This window comes from Erythrolamprus reginae, chromosome 1 (genome assembly GCF_031021105.1).
Source record: "Erythrolamprus reginae isolate rEryReg1 chromosome 1, rEryReg1.hap1, whole genome shotgun sequence".
Taxonomy (NCBI): Eukaryota; Metazoa; Chordata; class Lepidosauria; order Squamata; family Dipsadidae; genus Erythrolamprus; species Erythrolamprus reginae.
In genome coordinates this window covers 219,520,671-219,542,055 of record NC_091950.1, presented here as the reverse complement: position 1 = coordinate 219,542,055, position 21,385 = coordinate 219,520,671, and the positions used below count along the sequence as shown (strand labels likewise).

General features: G+C 40.1%; 1 protein-coding gene across 12 annotated transcripts in view; it reads left to right on the top strand.

Moving 5' to 3' along the window:
- LRRFIP1 (LRR binding FLII interacting protein 1) overlaps window positions 1-21,385 on the top strand; it is a 423,100-nt gene that overhangs the window by 150,125 nt on the left and 251,590 nt on the right. For all 12 annotated transcript variants that reach the window (XM_070732252.1, XM_070732246.1, XM_070732249.1 and 9 more), the window contains exon 2: window positions 4-90. In XM_070732252.1, the coding sequence (XP_070588353.1) occupies window positions 4-90 (87 nt within the window). The remainder of the gene's footprint in view (window positions 1-3; window positions 91-21,385) is intronic.

Here is a 21,385-nt window from a genome sequence, read left to right as displayed (position 1 = left end):
TAGGGTGAAGCAAGACTTGCGGCAAAGCGTGCAGCACGAGCTGAAGCACGGGAAATTAGGATGAAAGAACTTGAGAAGCAACAACAAAAGGTATGTGACAGCTTTTTACGTATCCCCATTATCTTGACTTCGGAAGTACAAGAATTTCTTGATATTTGAGAAAAAATAGACAAAATAATTTTTGTAAGAATCATATTTGGTGCATGTTACAAGAATGTTATGAAATTATCTCTTCATCATTGTCTATGTAAACATGTTCAAACTCATTTGTAAAATATATGTGATTGGGATTTTTTTTTTTTTTAAAAACAGCAATTTATATTTTAAAATGCATCTACGAGAGTCGCTCAGAACGTAATGCATATTTTTTTTCTCAGCCTACAGTAATGGTACAAATGCAAAACTGTAGATATACATTATTTGAAATGTCAGGGACTTCTAGGACGGCACGGTACTGATGCAGTGCTGAAAAGTGAACCGCTGCTTTTCAGCACGAAATTTTCCAATTTCGGATGCTCGAGATCACAATGCAAACTTTGTAGAGGGGAGCATCGAGGAGGGAAATAGTCATACATCACGGGAGGAGGCGCAAACCTTCATGATAGCAGGCTGAGAGACCTCAAGCCGGTCGGGAAAGAGACTAGTGATCTAGCTGGCCCAGAGGCATGGCGACCCATTGAACACCAGGAAGAAGGAGTGGAGAGCGGCAAAACAGCAGTGACCCAGACAGCTTAAAGGTTTTTGGAGTCTTCTTGAAATCCTTTTGAAAGGGACAACTGAAAAATAAATTTTTAAAAAAAATCTATGAAAAAGCGGCGATCGTAAGGGAAGAAGCAGTAAGATCGAACAGGAAATGGAGATGAAGACGGAGTAAAGAGATTGATTGACAGACGGAGAACTGAGAGATCACAAGGCGACAGAAAGCGATTCCTTGTGTTGTGGCTGCAAATTTGCTAATTAAGGAGATTTAAGAAGAAGATTGGGGCAGCGGAAAATGGTGGAAAAGAGTGGATCCCAGAAAGTGTAGATTTCACAGAAGAACAGTGGGACAGTGTGCAAGTGGACATTTTGGTTTCTCTTTTTCCTCCGGAGAGACAGAGAGGACAGAATAGAAATACGGACTCCATTCAAAGGAAAGAGATTACAGATTAAGTGAACACGTAAGAATAAAACTGAACAAAACTGATTAAAATGTGGTATCGATCTAATAACTGTAAAATAATAATTAGTGGACTTTGACTTGAGTTCTCTACGGACAATATATATATATATATTGTTTGTTTGCATGTTGGACTATACTTGGGAAAATTGGTCTTCATAAGAACTTTTAAGTTACCATATTTTTGGTATATAAGATGCACCGGTGTATAAGACGCACATAGATTTAGAGGAGGAAAAGAAGGAAAAAATTATTCTGAACCAAATGGTGTAGTATTATATTGTTTAATAAAATACCTTTTACAACCATGTATACTTTTTAAAACAAAATAAAATCTATTTACTCCCAACAAACAGCAAAAATACTTTTCAATAAAGCCATCACAGAAGAAATAACAATAACAAGAGGAGTACGCCAGGGATGCCCTTTAGGACCTCTAATTTTCATATTACCTATGGAAACATTTTTTAAAAATATAAGAAACAACGAACAAATAAATGGACTTAAAATAAAAAAGGAACATTTCAAAATTCAAGCGTTCGCAGATGATATAGTACTTATAATCCAAGACCCTCTTAAATCAGCCCACATTCTAATGAGTGAAATCCATAGATTTGGGGAAATAACCGGTCTTAAAATCAACCTTGATAAAACTCAAATTATAACCAAAAACATGACAATAGAACAAAACTCAATGTTGGAACAAACCCTTAATATAAAAATAGTGAAAAAAACCAAATATTTGGGCATCACAATCTCAGTGAACAACAATACTCTGAAAAAAGATAATTATGATAAGCTCACACAGGACACACAAAAAGATTTAAATAGATGGACAAATTTAAAATTATCATTGATGGGTAAAATTGCAGCAATAAAATCAAACGTTCTTCCCAGATACCTATATTTATTCCAGGTAGCTCCAATTAAGTTAAATAAATCGTTTTTTGAACAATTGCATAAAATGATTAGAAAATTCATCTGGACAAAAAAAAAGGCAAGAATAAAACTAAAAAACTTACAAGATCACAGATCAAGGGGAGGCTTTGGGCTCCCCAACTTTTATCTTTACTACCTTGCCACTATTTTAACTAAAATTAAAGATTGGATAATATTACAAAACACAAGATTACTTTCACTAGAAGGATTTAACTTACAATCAGGATGGCATACATTCTTAATGGTGGAACCAAATAAAATTCCAAAACACTTTAAAAATCATCATATTAGAAATACACTAATATCGACATGGCAACAGATAAAAAAAAGCTACTACTTAGCAATTCCAAAATGGCTATCCCCCAATGAATCTTTCACGTACCAGACCCCCCTTTCAGTACCAAAAATAATAACTTACTCTAAATTATTAGATCCCAATGATAATATCAACCCCAATAGAGTTTGACTTGATGACACCTGATGAAGTGGACAAGGCCATTGGAGCTGTGAGTTCCGCCACCTGTCTACTGGATCCGTTGGTTTCGGCCAGTCAAATGGTGACACAGAGCTGGGTCCAGGAGATTGTCAATGCCTCCTTGGGGAGGGGGTCCTTTCCGGCTCCTTATATGGAGGCACTTTTGCGCCCCCTCCTCAAGAAGCCTTCCCTGGACCCAGCCATGCTTAATAACTAGCATCCAGTCTCCAACCTTCCCTTTATGGGGAAGGTTGTTGAGAAGGTGGTGGCACTCGAATTCCAGCTCAAACTCAACCCAGATAAGACGGAGTGGCTGTGGGTCTTGCCTCCCAAGGACAATTCCATCTGTCCGTCCATCCCCCGGGGGGGAACTATTGACCCCCTCAGAGAGGGTTCACAACTTGGGCGTCCTCGATCCGCAGCTGACATTGGAACATCATCTTTCAGCTGTGGTGAGGAGGGCGCTTGCCCAGGTTCGCTTGGTGCACCAGTTGCAGCCCTATTTGGACAGGAAGTCATTGCTCACAGTCGCTCATGCCCTCATCACCTCGAGGTTCGATTACTGCAACGCTCTTTACATGGGGCTACCTCTGAAAAGTGTTCAGAAACTTCAGATCATGCAGAACGCAGCCACGAGAGCCATCGTGAGGCTTCCTAGATTTGCCCACGTTTCTACAACACTCCGTGGCCTGCATTGGCTGCCGATCAGTTTCCGGTCATAATTCAAAGTGTTGGTTATGACCTTTAAAGCCCTACATGGCATTGGATCAGAGTACCTCTGGAACCCCCTGCTACCGCACGAATCCCAGCGACTGATAAGGTCCCACAGAGTTGGCCTTCTCCGGGTCCCGTCGACTAAACAATGTCGTTTGGCGGGCTCCAGGGGAAGAGCCTTCTCTGTGGCGGCCCCGGCCCCCTGGAATCAACTCCCCGCAGAGATTAGAACTGCCCCTACTTTCCTTGTCTTTTTGTAAATTACTCAAGACCCATCTATACCGCCAGACATTTATTTATTTATTTATTTATTTATTGGATTTGTATGCCGGGGCGGCTAACAGCAACAATAAAGCAGTGTACAATAGTAGTCTGATGTTAGAAACAATTAAAAACCCATTAATATAAAAAACCAAACATACATACATACATACCATGCATAGAATTGTAAAGGCCTAGGGGGAAGAGGGTCTCAATTCCCCCATGCCTGACGGCAGAGGTGGGTTTTAAGCAGCTTACAAAAGGCAAGGAGGGTGGGGACAATTCTAATCTTTGGGGGGAGTTGGTTCCAGAGGGCCAAGCGACATTCTTTAGTTGACGGGACCCGGAGAAGATCCACTCTGTGGGACCTAACTGGTCGCTGGGATTCGTGCAGCAGAAGGCGGTCCCTGAGATAATCTGGTCCGGTGCCATGAAGGGCTTTATAGGTCATAACCAACACTTTGAATTGTGATCGGAAACTGATCGGCAACCAATGCAGACTGCGGAGTGTTGGTGTAACATGGGCATATTTGGGAAAGCCCATGATTGCTCTCGCAGCTGCATTCTGCACAATCTGAAGTTTCCGAACATTTTTCAAAGGTAGCCCCATGTAGAGAGCATTACAGTAGTCGAGTTTCGAGGTGATGAGGGCATAAGTGACTGTGAGCAGTGACTCCCGGTCCAAGTAGGGTCGCAACTGGTGCACAAGGCGAACCTGGGCAAACGCCCCCCTCGCCACAGCTGAAAGATGTTTCTCTAATGTGAGCTGTGGGTCGAGGAGGACGCCCAAGTTGCGAACCTTCTCTGAGGGGGCCAGTGATTCTCCCCCTAGGGTAATGGACGGACAGATGGAATTGTCCTTGGGAGGTAAGACCTACAGCCACTCCGTCTTGTCTGGGTTGAGCTTAAGTTTGTTGACACTCATCCAGGCCCCAACAGCCTCCAGGCACCGGCACATCACTTCCACTGCTTCGTTGGCTGGACATGGGGTGGAGATGTATAACTGGGTATCATCGGCGTGTTGATGATACCTCACCCCATGCCCTTGGATGATCTCACCCAGTGGTTTCATGTAGATATTAAATAGTAGGGTGGAGAGGACTGACCCCTGAGGCACCCCACAAAGGAGAGACCTAGAGGTCGACCTCTGACCCCCCACTAACACCGACTGCGACCAACCAGAGAGGTATGAGGAGAATCACTGAAGAACAGTGCCTCCCACTCCCAACCCCTCCAGCCGGTGCAGAAGGATATCATGGTCGATGGTATCGAAAGCCGCTGAGAGGTCAAGAAGCACCAGGACAGAGGACAAGCCCCTGTCTTGGGCCCGCCAGAGATCATCCATCAACGCGACCAAAGCAGTTTCCGTGCTCTAGCCGGGCCTGAATCCAGACTGTTGAGGACCTAGATAATCAGCTTCTTCCAAGGACCGCTGGAGCTGAAATGCCACCACCTTCTCGACAATCTTCCCCATAAAGGGAAGGTTGGAGACTGGACGGTAGTTATTGAGTACAGCTGGGTCCAGGGAAGGCTTCTTGAGGAGGGGGCGCACAAGTGCCTCCTTATAAGGGGCCAGAAAGGACCCACTCCCCAAGGAAGCGTTGACAATCTCCCGGACCCAGCTCCGCGTCACCTCTCGACTGGCCGAAACCAACCAAAAGGGACATGGATCCAGTAGACAGGTGGCAGAACACACAGCTCCAATGGCCCTGTCCACTTCCTTAGGTGTCACCAAGTCAAACTCCTCCCAGACAGATGGACAAAGATGTTTAGCCCCAGTCACCTCGACTGACTCGTTGTCAGTCGACTCTGTTTTACAATTGGAGTCGAGGTCCGCTCGAATCCGAGCAATTTTATCAGTGAAAAACGTGTTAAAATCCTCAGCACTACTCTGCAAGGGCTCCCCAACTGCCCCCTGGTTAAGAAGGGAGCGGGTTACCCTAAACAGAGCGGCCGGGTGGGATTCCGCTGATGCAATCAAGGTGGCATGATACGCGCATCTTGCCGCCTTGAGCGCCACTTTGTAAGTCATAATATGAGCTCTTACAAGTGTTCGATCGGATTCGGACTTACTCTTCCTCCATCGCTTCTCTAGACGTCTCTTCTGGTGTTTCAACTCCCGGAGCTCCTCGTTGAACCATGGAGCTCTGCGGGGTCTAGTGCCGCTGGAGAGGTTGCAGTGGCGCAATTCGGTCAAGGGCATCTGTTGCAGCCTTGTTCCAGGCCTCAGCCAGAGACTTTGCCGAACTGTGGACGAGTGCATCTGGAAGAGCCCCAAGTGCCTTCTGAAAGCCTTCTGGATCCCTCAGGCGCCTGGGGCGGAACAACTTAATCGGTTCCGCCTCCCTGCGAGGGAGGATTGGAGCCAGGAAGTCAAGCCGCAGCAGAAAATGGTCTGACCATGACAAGGGTAACACTTCTAAGCCCCTTAATCTCAGACCATTACTCAGTTGCTCAGAGAGGAATACCATGTCGGGTGTGTGTCCCCCCCCCTCGTGAGTCGGACCCTGTACTACTTGGGTCAGGTCCATGGCTGCCATGGTGGCCATGAACTCCTGTGCCAGTCCAGAGGACCCGCCGAGTGATGGCAGGTTAAGGTCCCCCAAGACAATAAGTCTAGGGAACCCCACCGCCAGCCTAGCCACCTCCTCGAGTAGCACAGGCAGGGCTTGTGCCACGCAGCTGGGAGGCAGGTACGTGAGAAGCAAGCCCACCTGAACCCCTAAGTCCAACTTCAGCAGGAGGGACTCACAACCCGCAATCTCCGGAGCAACGTGTCTGCGCAGGCAAAGGCTCTCCCTGGCTATAATAGCCACTCCCCCCCTTCCCTGGGGTCGGGGTTGATGCCATATCTGAAACCCGGCTGGGCAGATTTCAGAGAGAGGGACTCCTCCCTCCGGACCCAGCCAGGTTTCAGTTACACATGCCAAGTCAGCCTCCTCATCCAGGATTAAATCCCGGATGAGGAGATCTTTATTTACCACCGACCTGGCATTGAGCAGCAGCAACCTGAGCCCAGGGCCAGAGTTACACTCATCACCAGTGTCCAGGGTTGGGGGATTTTGCGCATGTATCGGAAGAGATAGACGCCTCTACAGAGAACTCCCTAATGTGAATTAGGAAAAGTGAAAGTTAACCCCTGACAACCCTCTCTGGCTTGGTGAAAAGCGGATTGAGAGGAAGTGAACTAAACGGAGTTTTTGAAAACATTACAAAAAAGAAGCAAAAAAGAAGCAAGCTGCTGTTTTAAACGTGAATAGGGCAAAAATAGAGAACAAAGGAAAAATGGCGACTAATCCGGATTTGGGGGGGGAAATGGACTCACTGTTAACGGCATTTGCAAATATGGGGCAGCAACTCAAAGAGATGCAAAAGGCAATAGCTGCCGTCAGTGCTGGTGTAACAGATTTAAAAGAGCAGTCGAAAGCACAAGATCTGAGAATTGTGAAACTGGAGGAGGATAAAGTTTGCCAGGAGTCACGCATAAATAATTTAGAAGACAGACAAAGGAGATCTAATCTGCGTTTGAGGGGCTTTAAGCAAGATTTTGTTGAGGGTAAACGTCTCATCCAAGCAATCCATCAATGGTTTGGTGAAAATAACATTAAATGCGACCCAGGTGAATATGAGAGAGCACACTGGGTATTTGGCCCTTGGAGTCAAGGAAATCAAAAGGATGTTATAGTAAGATTCATTTCGGAAAGGAGAGCAGCAGAAATTTTCAGAGAATTAAAGCAAATTCCAAATTTACATTATAAAGCCACTCCAATACGCGTTTTAAAAGACTTGTCTGCAGAGACGCTCCAGGTGAGAAATCAAATGAGATTTATCACGAGCCAATTATATCAAAGCGGAGTCCGTTTCACCTGGAAACATCCTGCCATAATAATTGTTTTTAAAGATTCCAAAGTTCTCCAGGCAAGATCCTTGGATGAGGGGAAGAAACTGCTCCAACAGCTGGGGATTGATTCGGATGTAAATCTCCAGGCATCAGCAGGGAAGGAGAGACCAGCAGCAGGAGATGAAAGAGGAGGAGATGATTTGTTTACAGTTCAGCCAACTCGCACAGCAGATCAAGAAAAAATGAAAAAATTGCAGCCTTACAAACGGAGCTTGCATTTCTCCAGGAAAGAGGAAAAAAAAGAAGAATCTAGAATTACGCGTCAAAAGAAAAAATAATGAACTGAACTGATCTGTTAACATGGTATTATTGTTCTCAAGTAACTAGCTTCTTTGTGTATCTTATGCTAACTAACAAGGGATAAAGAGGGAAGGAGGGGGGGACTTCCTTTATTGCATTTAAAAGGGAACGGTGGGGGAGTTCTCCAGTGGAACGCAAATCCAGGAGTGCCTCTTGGATAACGAAAATTCTTTTCGTTGCCTCCCCTTTGGGGGGGTGTGTGCAAGGGAAGGGGCACTAGGGTGGGGGTTCAAGACAATTAACAAATTCTTTTCCAACAGGCTCTGTTTTGCAGGAGGGGGAAACACACTTAAAAGTACCCTGTTTTCCCGATAGTAAGACACCCCCGATTGTAAGACGTATTGGGGGTTTCAGGGGGGTTGGCTAATATAAGCCGTACCCCAAAAGTAAGACATATGTCTTACTTTCAGGGAAACACGGGGGTATTGCCGCCTCCTGCCCACTTCTGCGCCGCCCCCCCTCCATACGTCACCGCCGCCTCCGTCTGATCCAAATGTTGCTGTTCCTGCTGCTCCCGCTGGCATCTCAAGTGGATGCCGTGTTGCCCGTCCCGGCTAAGCCGGCCGGACGTTGTCCGTCGTCGGGGAACAAGCAGCGAAGCAGCCCGGTGAAGGCTTCTCCTGCCGAAAGGCGCCCGCCAGAGACCGGTAAGCTTCGGAGACGCAGGGTGGGCGGACACGTGTCAAGGCCGACGTGTGCACCGGACGCGGCTGCCACGTCATGGCGGGGCCCGGACGGGGTGGGCCGGCAGGGATGCGGATGTGTGTTTGTGTGTGGGGGGGAGGGTGCTTCGGGCTCTTTGTCCCCCCCCGGTGGGTAAAAATGAAGACCCAGATTTTTCAAGAAGATTTATTAAAATACTACTTTTTACCGGACACGGGTGTTGCGGGTTCGGGTAGGTGGGTTGGCCGGGTGGCTTTTATTTTTTCCAATATAAGACATACCCCGAAAATAAGACATAGTGGGGCTTTTGGGGATAAAAAGAAAGTAAGACACTGTCTTACTTTCGGGGAAACACGGTATGTAAAATGGGTGAAAGAGTTCTATTGTCACTAAATGTGAACGGACTGTCATTGCAGAAAAAACGTTATAGAATCATGAAGCTGGCCAGGGGTAGTAGAGCTATTTTTTTATTTCTATCAGAACCTCATAAAGGGAGGAAAAGATCAGACAAATTAATTACCAATAGTGATTGGCAACAGGTCTATGAGTCAAGATGGACCGCAAAAAGCAGGGGCGTGGCAATTTTGATAAATCAAAGAGTACCATTCCAATTAATTAATATTAAAAGAGATAAAGAAGGCAGAATGTTTTTCATTAAGGGGAAAATAAATAATAAGGTAGCAACATTAGCAGTAATCTATGCTCCCAAGGTAAATACAAAGCAATTTATAATAAAGTGTAAAGCATAAATTAGACAATTTTGCGGAAGGCATAGTGATTTTACCAGGTGATTTTAATTTGGAATTAACAGCAGGGAGGGGAGAAAAGAAAAAGTTACACCTAAATAAAATTAACATGCTGGACCTCCACGAAAACGCAGCAAACAGGGATACATTTTATTCAGCAAGACATAATACATTTAGCTGCATTGACTATATATTAATGAATAAAACGGGGGAGGTACACCTTAAGAGAGCAGAAGTTAAAAGTATTTGGTTATCAGATCACGCTCCATTGTTAGCAGTGATTGAAATGGATGCTAGTAGACAACAAAGGATCTGGAGATACAACCCTGTGGTTTCGGCCAGTGAAAAAAATAGACTCAAATTACAAAAGGAATTGTGTGAATTCTTTAGTATTAACGAAACAGGAGAAATTAAGCAAACAATAGTTTGGGATACACACAAGGCTGTTATGAGAGGTAATTGTATTAGCACTGAAGCTTTTATTAAGAAATCTTGGGAAGTTGAAAGAAAAAGATTATTAAAAGACATAGACCTAATCCAAGAGAGTCTGAAAATTACAAGAAATAGAGCCTGGAATACATTATTATTATTTAAGAAAAAGAAACTACAATCTCTTGAGGAAGAGAGGTGGAATAAAATGAAGATGATTGTAAAACAGAGAATTATGGGATGGGGGAACAAATCAATGAAACAAATGGTACACTATTTGAAAAAAAGAAAGGAGAAATCCCATATCCCTGCTTTAAAGGACAAGGAAGGTGTAATAAAACGTAGTAATATAGAAATGGAAAAAATAATGAGAGACTTTTATGGGAATTTATACAAAAAAGAACATATCACAACGCAAACTATAGAAGTTAAGGAGAAATTAACGGAAGAAGATAGACAAATCTTAAATGCAAAAACAACAAATGATGAGATATCTAAAGTTATTAAAGGGTTGAAACCTGCTAAAGCCCCAGGCCCAGATGATTTTACTGGTGAATATTATAAGACTTAAAAGAATTAATTATTACCGCATTTGGAAAAATTGTTTAGTAATGTTTTTCAGACCTTTGAAATCCCACAGTCATGGAAAATTTCAGAGATTATAACTATCCCAAAGCCGGATCGTGACTTAATGGATCCAGGTTCCTATCGCCCTATCAGCTTACTTAACCAGGATTACAAAATATTTATGAAAATATTGGCAAACAGGATAGAGAATATTTTACCAAAGATAATTGGAGAAGACCAATATGGATTTGTTAAAGGAAGAAAGATTTATGAACCAATTAGAAACGTTGTTAATGTGATACACCATGCTACCACTACCAAAAGAAAACTAGGTATTTTAAAGTTAGATGTGTGCAAAGCTTTCGATAAAGTTAACCATGATTACCTGTTTCAATTGTGTAAAGATTTAAATATGGGAGATAGCTTCTGTAGAATTATAAAAGCAATTTATAAGGATAATATAGCTTATATTAGGGTAAATGGTAACAGAACAGAGAAAGTTAAAATTCAGAATGGAACTAAGCAGGGTTGCCCACTATCCTCAATGTTATTTGCATTGGCAATTGAGGTCTTAGCAAATAAAATTAGAAATGACAAGGAGTGGAGAGGTTACCAAATAGGAAAACTTGAATTAAAATTAAATCTTTTTGCAGATGATGCTGTAGTATTGACTGAAACCCCAATTGAAATGATGAAAAGAATAAAGATCTTGCTCCAGGAATTTATAGACCAGTCGGGTCTTACAGTTAATATAGAGAAATCAGAGATAATTTGTTTAAATACAGGCCCTAAAGAGCAAATTGAGATACAAAAAGCGTCAGGATTAAAACTAGGATGTAAAAAAATGAAATACTTAGGAGTTTGGTTGTTAAAGAATCCTAACAAAATTGCGACGGTTAATTATAATTCAATATGGAAGAGACTTCAAAAGCAGATAAAAAACTGGAGGAAAAAAAGGTTGAGAAGAATTGCTAAGATTAGAGCCCTTAAAATGATGATTATACCAAAAATGATGTATTTATTTCAGGTTTTACAAGGTACCTTTCCTGGTGCAAAATTGAGAGAATGGGATAGTAAATTAAATTTTTGGATTGAAGGAAACAAAAGGAAAAAATGGCTGTTTGCCCACGAGAAAGAGGAGGGGTGGGGAAGCCCGAGCTTAGAGTTATATAGGGAAGCATTTCAAATAGAAAGATTAATGGAACTACAGTTATGGGGGGGAAAGAAGTGGGTGAAATTGGAAAAGGAAATTAATAATATAAATAATAAGGAGTTATTATTTTAAAAATGGAGTAAAATAGAAATTAATAATTTAACCGACCCTCTGAAAGCAGGTTTAGAAATATGGTTTAAATGGCAGGGGAAATGGGGAATTAGAAACTCAAAATTATCAACGTTACATGTATTGAATACAGGTAATGACGTTAACTTAAGCAGAATTATAAAAGAGTTAAATAGCAAAGGGATAATGAGAATTGAACAATTATATGAGAAGGACGGGAGAGTTAGCAGAACTCGGCTGGAATGGTGGCTGGGTCAACAGAAATGGCTGCAGATTAATGCAATAAGTAAATACTTAAATAAAAGTGAGAATAAAGAAGCTTTCTTGAGAGAAGAAAATTGTTTAGAGAAAATAATAAAAGAAAAGATTAATAATACAAAAGCTCAAGCTAGCAATATATATAGAATGTTATTGCAAGCAGAAGAGGAAGTAATAAAAGGTTTGACAAGATGCTGGCAAAATGATTTACATATGAAAGTGAAATGAAAGAAATAGTAGAAAATATACATAAGATTAAAAACACAAGAGTTAAAGAAATGAGAAGAAAAATCTTACATAAATGGTATTATACACCAGCACAACTTGCACACTTCCAGGGGAAAGAGAAAGGTAATTGTTGGCATGGTTGCCAAAAGAAAGGAATTTTCATGCATATGTTCTGGGAGTGCGTAGAAATTTAGAAATTTTGGAAGGAAGTACAGAATGAAATAAATAAAATGTTAAATATTAATTGGACAATTACAAAAGAAATAGCGATTTTAATTAAACAAAGAGAACTAAGAGATTTTAAAGAAATAAAAACTGCAGCATTGGAAAGTGCTCAAGCGGTAGTGGTATTGGGTTGGAAAGAGTCTATAAAATGGACATTACAGAACTGGTACTGGTACATGGTGGATCACATACATTTTGAAATCATGGAAATAAGATTAAACAACTTTGATGAAAACAAAGTGGAGAAGCTGATGGTACGATGGAATAAGGTGAAAGGTTATATGTTGAGTAGAATCTGTGATGCAAATGTGAAAAATAAACTCCAATCACTCTTTCAGTAATAACAAAAGCAAAGTAGCGCCAAGGAAATATATATATATAAACTAGTAAATTTTCGAACCCCCCGCAATGGGTGGTGGTGGTGATGGGGGTTCTTTTGTCGGTCAGGTGATGGGCACATGCACTGTGCACTGTTTTATGTTTGTTTTTATGTAACCATATTTACAAAATCAAAAATATATTTAAAAAAAAAAAGATTGGTGGACATACCTACAATTAAAAGATGCATATCAAAAAGATAAAAAGGAATATGGTTTTCAGATAGGGAGGGGTGAATTGGACAGGACACTATTAAAAAATGATGAAAAATTAATTGGTAAATATATTAATTTTTGATTCGTTATGAGACAGAAGTGGAAATTGTAAAAGAGAATATGATAAGCTGGGGAATGAACTTTGGCTACACAATTGAATTAGAAAAATGGGAAAATTATGGACTAACAATTGGCGGGTGACAAAATCGACTGCATTCAAGGAAAACCAATTAAAAACATTTTACAGGTGGCACCTATCGCCAGAAAGACTATAAAAAATGTTCCCAAAAACCTCTCCATTATGCTGGAAATGCAAAAAAGAAAGAGGCATGTTCTACCACCAATGGTGGACATGCACACAGATAAAAAATTTCTGGAATAAAATAACAAATTGGTTAAAAGAAATAGTAAATGAAGAAATTGAAAAAAAACCCCAGAATTATAATTATTGGGTATTTTTAATAAAAAAATAGAAAAAGAGGTAAGATACCTAGTTATACATATACTAACAGCTGCCAGAATAGTATATGCCCAACAATGGAAAATAGACAAACTAACGGAAGAAAATATAATAATTAAAAAGATACTAGACTGTGCGGAGATGGACAGGTTATCTAAAAGATTAGAGGGAAAAGAAGAATCAGATTACTATAAAATATGGGCAAAATTTTATGATTGGCTAAAGAAAAGAGCAACAAAGAAAGAAATAAAAATCTACGCAAAACAGACGGATCTTCTTTCGCTATCACGAAGTGAGTAAAATAAATCTTAATAAAATGGCTGAAGGGGCTGACCCTAGCTTTGGGAAAATTGAAATGAAACTGGATAAATTACTTCAGATTTTTGGCAGCTTTGAACAAAGATTCTAGCGAGTCGAAGGTATATTGGAAAATCTTTCCCTAGATATTAAAATAGTTAAAAAGGGAACAGATGAGTCAGCTGAAAATATTCGGAACTTAGAGCAACAAGTTAAAAGCCAAGCTGAGGTTTGTAAGCAATATAATTATAAGCTTGCCAATTTGGAGGGTAGAAAGGAGAAGAAATTTACATCTGCATGGTTTTAAACCAGATTTTGCTCCAGGCTTGAAATTAGCTGAAGTGCTTTTTGATTGGATGAAAGTGCAGGGCACTCAAGTTGTTTGTGATGACATAGAGCGCATTCATTGGAGCGTTCCACGTAGAAACCGGGAGAGGCAAAGAGACATTGCTATGGCCTTGGTCAGTGAGAAGAAAGTTGAAATGATCTGTAAGTAGTTAAAAAGTTGTGCCGGCCTTAATCAAAATGGAAACGAGATAAAAGTTCTTAGAGATCTCTCCTGGGAAACTTTGAGAGCGAGAGCTGCTTTACGCCCAATTTCAAGCCGTCTATATCAAAGTGGAAAAATGTTTACCTGGGGTTTTCCAAATGCCATTTTGGTGTCGCAGGAAAATAAGATATTTAGAGCATGATCATTGGAGGAGGGAAAGGCACTATTGAACCAACTGGGTATTGAGTTTGGAGAAAGCGGAGCAGATGGAGAGCCACAAGGAGCAGAAGGAGAACAAGCTTATTCCAGTGGTCGCAATACCCCAGACGAGGAGGAAAGGCAAAGGGAAGAGTAGCTGAAGGAGTTGATGGGGCAGGTGGAGGCCATTAAAAGGGAGCAGAGAAGAACAAGAACCTCAGGTACCATACACAACTTCATCAGGAGCATGCCCAGGCATTGTAGGGAGGTCATACAGGCATGTGGAAGCCACACACAATACTGAGCCTCATTTTGACTTGTTTTACGTACATTACAGGAGTGTGTTTTTCCACTTTAATTTTGTGTGTGACTCCAAATCCAGGCCCCATTGGTTAATACATTTGATTTCCACTGATGAATTTTATATAATTTTGTTGTCAGCACATTCAACTTTGTACAGAACAAAGTATTCAATGAAAATATTTCATTCATTCAGATCTAGGATGTGTTATTTGAGTGTTCCCTTTATTTTTTTGAGCAGTGTATTTTAGGTGGCATCTCCCACCAGCACGATTGGCACAAATGTATCCCAAACTCAAATCAAATTGCTGGAGATGTAAAGAAAATGCAGGAACTTATTTTCATATATGGTGGAACATGCCCGCATGTTAAGAAATTTTGGAATAAAATACAAAATTGGCTAAAGGAAATGACAAAATTAGAAATTAATAAAAAACCAGAAGCCTTTTTATTAGGAATAATAAATTTTAAAATGGGGAAAAAACTATTATTATATAATATTGGATATGCTAACAGCAGCCAGAATCACCATAGCACAATATTGGAAACAAAGAGATTCTCCATAGTAAGGAGCAGGTCCAGCAGTCACATGTGTCTGCTCGCTCCCCTATCCAATCAGGACCGAACCTTTAGTCTTAAAAACGATTGCTGCATCTGCCCCTTCCCTGGAATTCGCTCCTCTTTTTTTTTTTTGGTTGAATTTTTTTAATTTTTTCTTCTCCAATCACGTGTACAGAAAAAAAGATACAATTAATTTACAATATATCATTTTTGCCGTTTTGGTGTACACAGATTAACCAATGCCCCCTCCTTACAATTTAACATCTGAATAAAAAAATAATTATTCCAATTCCTTATATGATAAGAAATTTTTTTAAAAACTGTTAGCCAATATACATTTTAGGCTGTTACCATTCTTAATCACATCAAATTAATTAGATCAAAATGTTTCAATTTTCTCAAAATCTCCATATCAATTTTCATATATATTTTAAACCCTCTTCCATAATAAATGCCCTTTAGAATAAAAGATAAAAAGAAAAGGAACAAAAATTTCCAATTACCTCCAACATGATATTTAAATTAAAACCAACCATTACTAAAAAAAATAGTTAAAATATTTACTGACCCCTCACATCCTGGACACAAATTGTTTCAACTCCTACCCTCAAAATGTCACTACAGAGCACTGCACACCAAGACAACTAGACACAAGAACAGTTTTTCCCCGAACGCCATCACTCTACTAAACAAATAATTCCCTCAACACTGTCAGACTTTCTACTAAATCTGCACTTCTATTCTACTAGTTTTTCTCATCATTCCTTTCACCCATTTCCTCCCATGTTGACTGTATGACTGTAACTTATTGCTTATATCCTAAGATTTTTATTAATATTGCTTCTTCATTGCTTATTTGACCCCTATGACAATCATTAAGTGTTGTACCACATGATTCTTGACAAATGTATATTTTATTTTATGTACGCTGAGAGCATATGCACCAAGACAAATTCCTTGTGTGTCCAATCACACTTGGCCAATAAAAATTCTATTCTATTCTATTCTATTCTAAAGGGGGTCAAAAAGGAAAACCAACCCACCATATAGTATGTCCCAAATATCACCAGATTAATAAGCCAAATTAGAAAAGAACCTAATTAAAAATAATTCCATTTCATGAATAAAAATGCAGAATAGAAATGAGAGATTAAAGAAAATTAGAAGATAGCAGGGAAAAAATGAGAAAGAAAATAAGAAGATAAGAAAAGGGGAGAATAAAAACAAAAACAAATACCCCATACATTCATCATAGCCTATTCTAGTTATAAGGCTTTCAATCCATAACACTTTCAATCCAATAGTCATCCTACCCTATTCTACAAGAAAAAAAGTCACTGTATGGCCAGTGTAATCATCTTCCCTATACTAATTATAATACTTTCAATCCATCATCGTGCCCTATCCTTAAAAAGGAAAAAATGTCACTGTATAGCCAGTGTAATCATCTTTCCTATACTAATTATAACACTTTCAATCCAATAAAATCAACATACTCCATTCTGAAAAAAAGAGAAAAAAAGGGGGGGGGGAGAAGATCATTAAATTAGATTTAATAATCATATTCCAAATTAAAAATATAATCAACATTTCTAGTATATCATTATTCCCTTTTCTTTAACTTTTAAAAAAAGAAAGAAATATCAGTAAATATAATTAAGAATATTTCTATTTCCATGCCTTTTCTTTTTACATTCATCATAGTTTATCTACTTATAGTTCATTTTCTTATATAATTCCGTAATCTTTCTCATCTATATATTTAGATCAACAACAACATTAACCAAATTAATCATTGCACCTTAATCATTAATATTAATCATCCTACCAAACCTAAACATTTTCAATTCAATTTCATATTCAATAGTATTATTTCATTATTCTAATAATGTCCCCATCGAAATAATTTTATACGTCTCAGAAAGTAACTTAGTTGATCATTATTTTATATGCAACTCACTTAAAATCTTAATCTTTACATTAATCATTTAAGCTAAACAACCCTATCAAACCTAGCCATTTTCAATTTCTCTTTTAACATTAATATTTCATTATTTCAAAAAAATTTCACCAAGAAAATTTTTAAAATCTCAAATATGTTAGTTAAACTTAGTTAAACTTATATCTTAGTTGGTCAGCAGAATTGTCCTGGTTTGGCACTTCCGGGTCTGAGCGGCGAGAGGATGGTGGAGCTGCCGCTCTTCTGGGACCTTGTGGAAAAAACGCTGAACAATGACTCATTCCAGGCAACTGTGCATGTCTTCTTTGCTGCTGAGCTCTCTGTTTAGGGGGCTCAGAAAGTGAATGCTGCTGTATTATTTCTGTGGTGCCGGGACAACAGCGCTGAGAAACCAGCTGGGAGGATCAGCTGGGGCGTGGAAGATGGCGGCTGCTCCTAGACGCCGATGGAAAGAACTGAGGTGGAAAGATCCAGGTACGAACTGAGCCTCTTAGCACTGCACCAGGAAGTGAGAGTGACAGGTGCCGAGGCGACAGAGGTGAAGGGACGTTGGAGGATGGAGCGGAGACTAGAGTGGTGGCTGGGACAAACTTGCCTGTTGAGCGGGGCATAGGACGCCAAGAGTGCCGAGGATGCAGGTCGGTGGGAGTGGCCTGGTACCAGCGTCGGAGGGTAACCGAGGAAATCTGAGGAGCCAGGGATACTGGCTGGTGATGGTTGCCGATGCTGTTGGGCGAGGAACAACAGCCCAATCCTCTGCATGGCACCAGTAGGTGAGAGTTACTGGTGCCGAGGGGGGGACGAAGGAAACAGGTGGCCAGTGGAACAGAGGAATGAGGCCGAGGCTGGCTGGGGGCCACCGCATTGACTGAGGGTGTCAACTGGTGAGAGAATGGAGGGACCAGAATGACCAGGGGGAGAAAATGAATAATGTGCTGAACTGCCTATGACCATCAAGGCCAATTGACTGGGATATAAGCCAGTATTAGAGCTTGCCTGTCATCTTCCCCCTTCTCCCCCCCCCCATGTCCATTTTCTCACTTTTTCTGAAGAACATTACTAAGGAACTCTAGTGGACGATTTCATACACAGCAGACTTAAAGACTCAAAGAAAGATCTACGGAGGACATTGTTTATCTACCGACCTGGAATTATTAATTGTTTGATGATCTTTTCTATAGAACTGATTTTAGACTAACTGATTATTACATCACTGTCTCAGATTAATTTTAACAGCTAACCAGTTAACCATCTTAATTTTATTTTTTATTTTTTATATTTTTAACTAATTTATTGGGGGGGGTAATTTTAGGGATGGACGTTTGGGACAAGATGGGAGGAATGTATGAGGTGAATGGAATGATGAATGGAATGAATGATTGGGTCAGTCAGCCTGGTGATGTAGAGGCGGGAGGGATGGGAGAGCCTATCTCCGGGGTTGAAGAGGGCCAGAACATCCCAGTGCTGCTGAGGAGAGGCAGATATGGTGGGAGTCATGGGGCAAGCCATTTCACAGGAACGGTGCTTGAAAGCAATCCCATGTTCCGGCCCCTTGGACTCAACCTGGGGCTCTGGTGATGAGTGTAATCTGGACCCTGGACTCAGGCTGCTGCTGCTCAATGCCAGGTCAGTAGTTAACAAGGTTCTACTCATCTGGGACTTGATCTTGGAGTAGGAGGCCGACCTGGTATGTGTGACTGAAACCTGGCTGGGCCCAGAGGGAGGAGTTCCCCTCTCTGAAATGTGCCCAGCTGGGTTTCAGGTACAGCATCAGCCACAACCCCAGGAAAGAGAGGGACGAGTGGCTTTTATAGGCAAGGAGTCTATTAACCTGCGCAGACTCGCTGCTCCTGAGATTGCGGGTTGTGAGTCCCTCCTTCTGAAGTTAGACCTAGGGGTTCAGGTGGGCTTGTTGCTCATGTACCTGCCTCCCAGCTGCGTGTCAACAACCCTGCTTGTGCTGCTCGAGGAGGTAGCCGGGCTGGTGGTGGAATCCCCTGGACTTATTGTCCTGGGGGACTTAAACCTGCTGTCGCTCAGTGAATCCTCTGGGTCAGCGCAGGAGTTTATGGCCACCATGACAGCCATGGGCCTGACCCAAGTAGTTTAGGGTCTGACTCACGAGGGGGGACATGCACCCAACATGATATTTCTTCTTCTTCTTCTTACCAACCTCCCAAGTAAATCCAGATAACACCATTGAATCTTACAAAACCTTATGGTTTGCAAATGAACCAATAAAATCCTCCAACCCACTCTAGATTATAAATCCATTGATATAATAAATTCTTCATAACCTTCTCCATTATCCGTACCTGTGAAATCTTCATACCCTACTCTAATTTTATCACTGTATACTCAACAGAATCCTCATGCCCTATTCTAGTTATTCTAATTATGTCGCTGCAAACCCAGCAGAATCATCATATCTTACTCTAATTGTATCACTGTAAGCCCAGTGGAATCATCATGCCCTATTTCTAAAAAAAAGAAGAAAAGAAAAAACCTCTAATAACCCATTGGAATCAACTTCTAAGTATATCGCTGCATACCCAGCTGAATCATCATGCCCTACTCTAAATGTATTGATCCCAATAGATAAAAAAGTTCCCTTTCTTTAAAACAAATTAAATTAAAACCTTTCATAAATTTACCAAAAAAATGTTTTTTTAAAAAAATAATAATTATCATAGTCCACCTTTTAAAATTATAATCCATATTTCTGTATTTTCTGTAATCTATAAGTTCTATAATCAATGACTTTCTTTAAAAAATCAAACATAATCCTCTTTATTTTCTATTTCCATAATTCTTATAATTCTATTTCTGTAACTTATATATCATAATTCAATTTCTGTATATTATATATCATTATTCAGCCACCTAGATTACTTCCATTATTATTATTCCATTATTAATTCCATAATACTTATTCAATAATAATTATTTATAATAAAATCCTGTTTACTGTAACCTTTATTCTAGTTATTATTTTATTTTGTTTTATTTTTCCTTTTACCTCTTCACCACCCCTCTCCTCCCAATATTTAAAACAGTATGATTATACTAATCATTAATATTAATCATCCCTAAAAAATGACAATTTTCCATTTTCATTATTTAATTATTTCTCTATTCCAAAATTTTACGCAGAAAATAATTTTATAAATCCAAAAATATCTTAATTAAACATGATCATATATGTAACTTAAGTAATTTTTTTGCTTTAGTTAATTCCCCCTCCATTAAACCATCTCCTGACCAATATTCATTCCCTTTGTCATTATAATTTCCTTATAATATAAACCAATTGAAATTAGAATTTCTTAATTAACATCTTTATATCATCACATCTTTTTGCATAGTTTAAATTCTTTTAAAAGATAAAAGTGTATCATAATTTCAAACTTTTTCCTTAAAACTGCTGTTGTTATTATCAATCATATTTTCACTGCATAATTCTTTCTGCAAATGTAACTCCAATCTGTCTCTGATATAAAAATCCAGTGTATGAAAGTTTTTTCTGTTGCCAATTTGTGTAACCATGTCTTTGCAAAGTTCATCTGTTCCAAAATAATGCTGATATCGTCCTTTCTTCATGAAAATAAATACATAACAAAGAAAGTACTTCCTTCCAAGCACACAGCCGATAAAAAACCATCTGTTGTCCTCTTTTACAAATGCAAATCTCAAATCTCAATGCAGTAACTCAAGACCAGAAGAAGGCAGACCATAAACAAAGCTGATATCTCTCTTCCTTGAATGCAAAGGGAAATAACTTTAATGAAAGAAGAAGCATAGTCCAAATAAAATCCAAATGAAGTCCGAATTCAAATTTCATATTTTTAAAGCCTTTAGAGCTCTTCAAAAGAGAAGAGAGAATATTAGGCAATTTATTGTAATTCAAAGCTTCCGCTGTTCGCCTCCATGCCGAGCAGCCACTACGATCCAATTTCCGGCTTTTCTGTTTCCGTTAGTAGAAAAAAAATCCAAAATATCAATTTAGAATCTCTTTTCAGCACTTCAAAATCACCAGCACACCACTTAGCCCTTCTTCAACGAGCCTATGCTTAAAACCTTTCCTCTTCCCAGATGTTACCACTCTTCTTCAATCTCCTGCGTTGCATTGTCTCCAACAACTGGTGTTGGCACAGGCATGGCAGCCTGGCCGACTTCGCGCCACCATAGGTGCGAGACCAGACTGGTTCGTCCGGCGGGGTATGTCGACCCCAGACCAGACCTCCAGTAGCATTCTCTACGTCACCTCCTGTTCTGTCTGGGTGCCCCCAGACTTCAACACCAACTGGAAAAAGCAGCCAGACACGCTGGTAAAAGCAAAGGTACTTTATAGTTGGGAAAACAAACACAGAGACAAAACT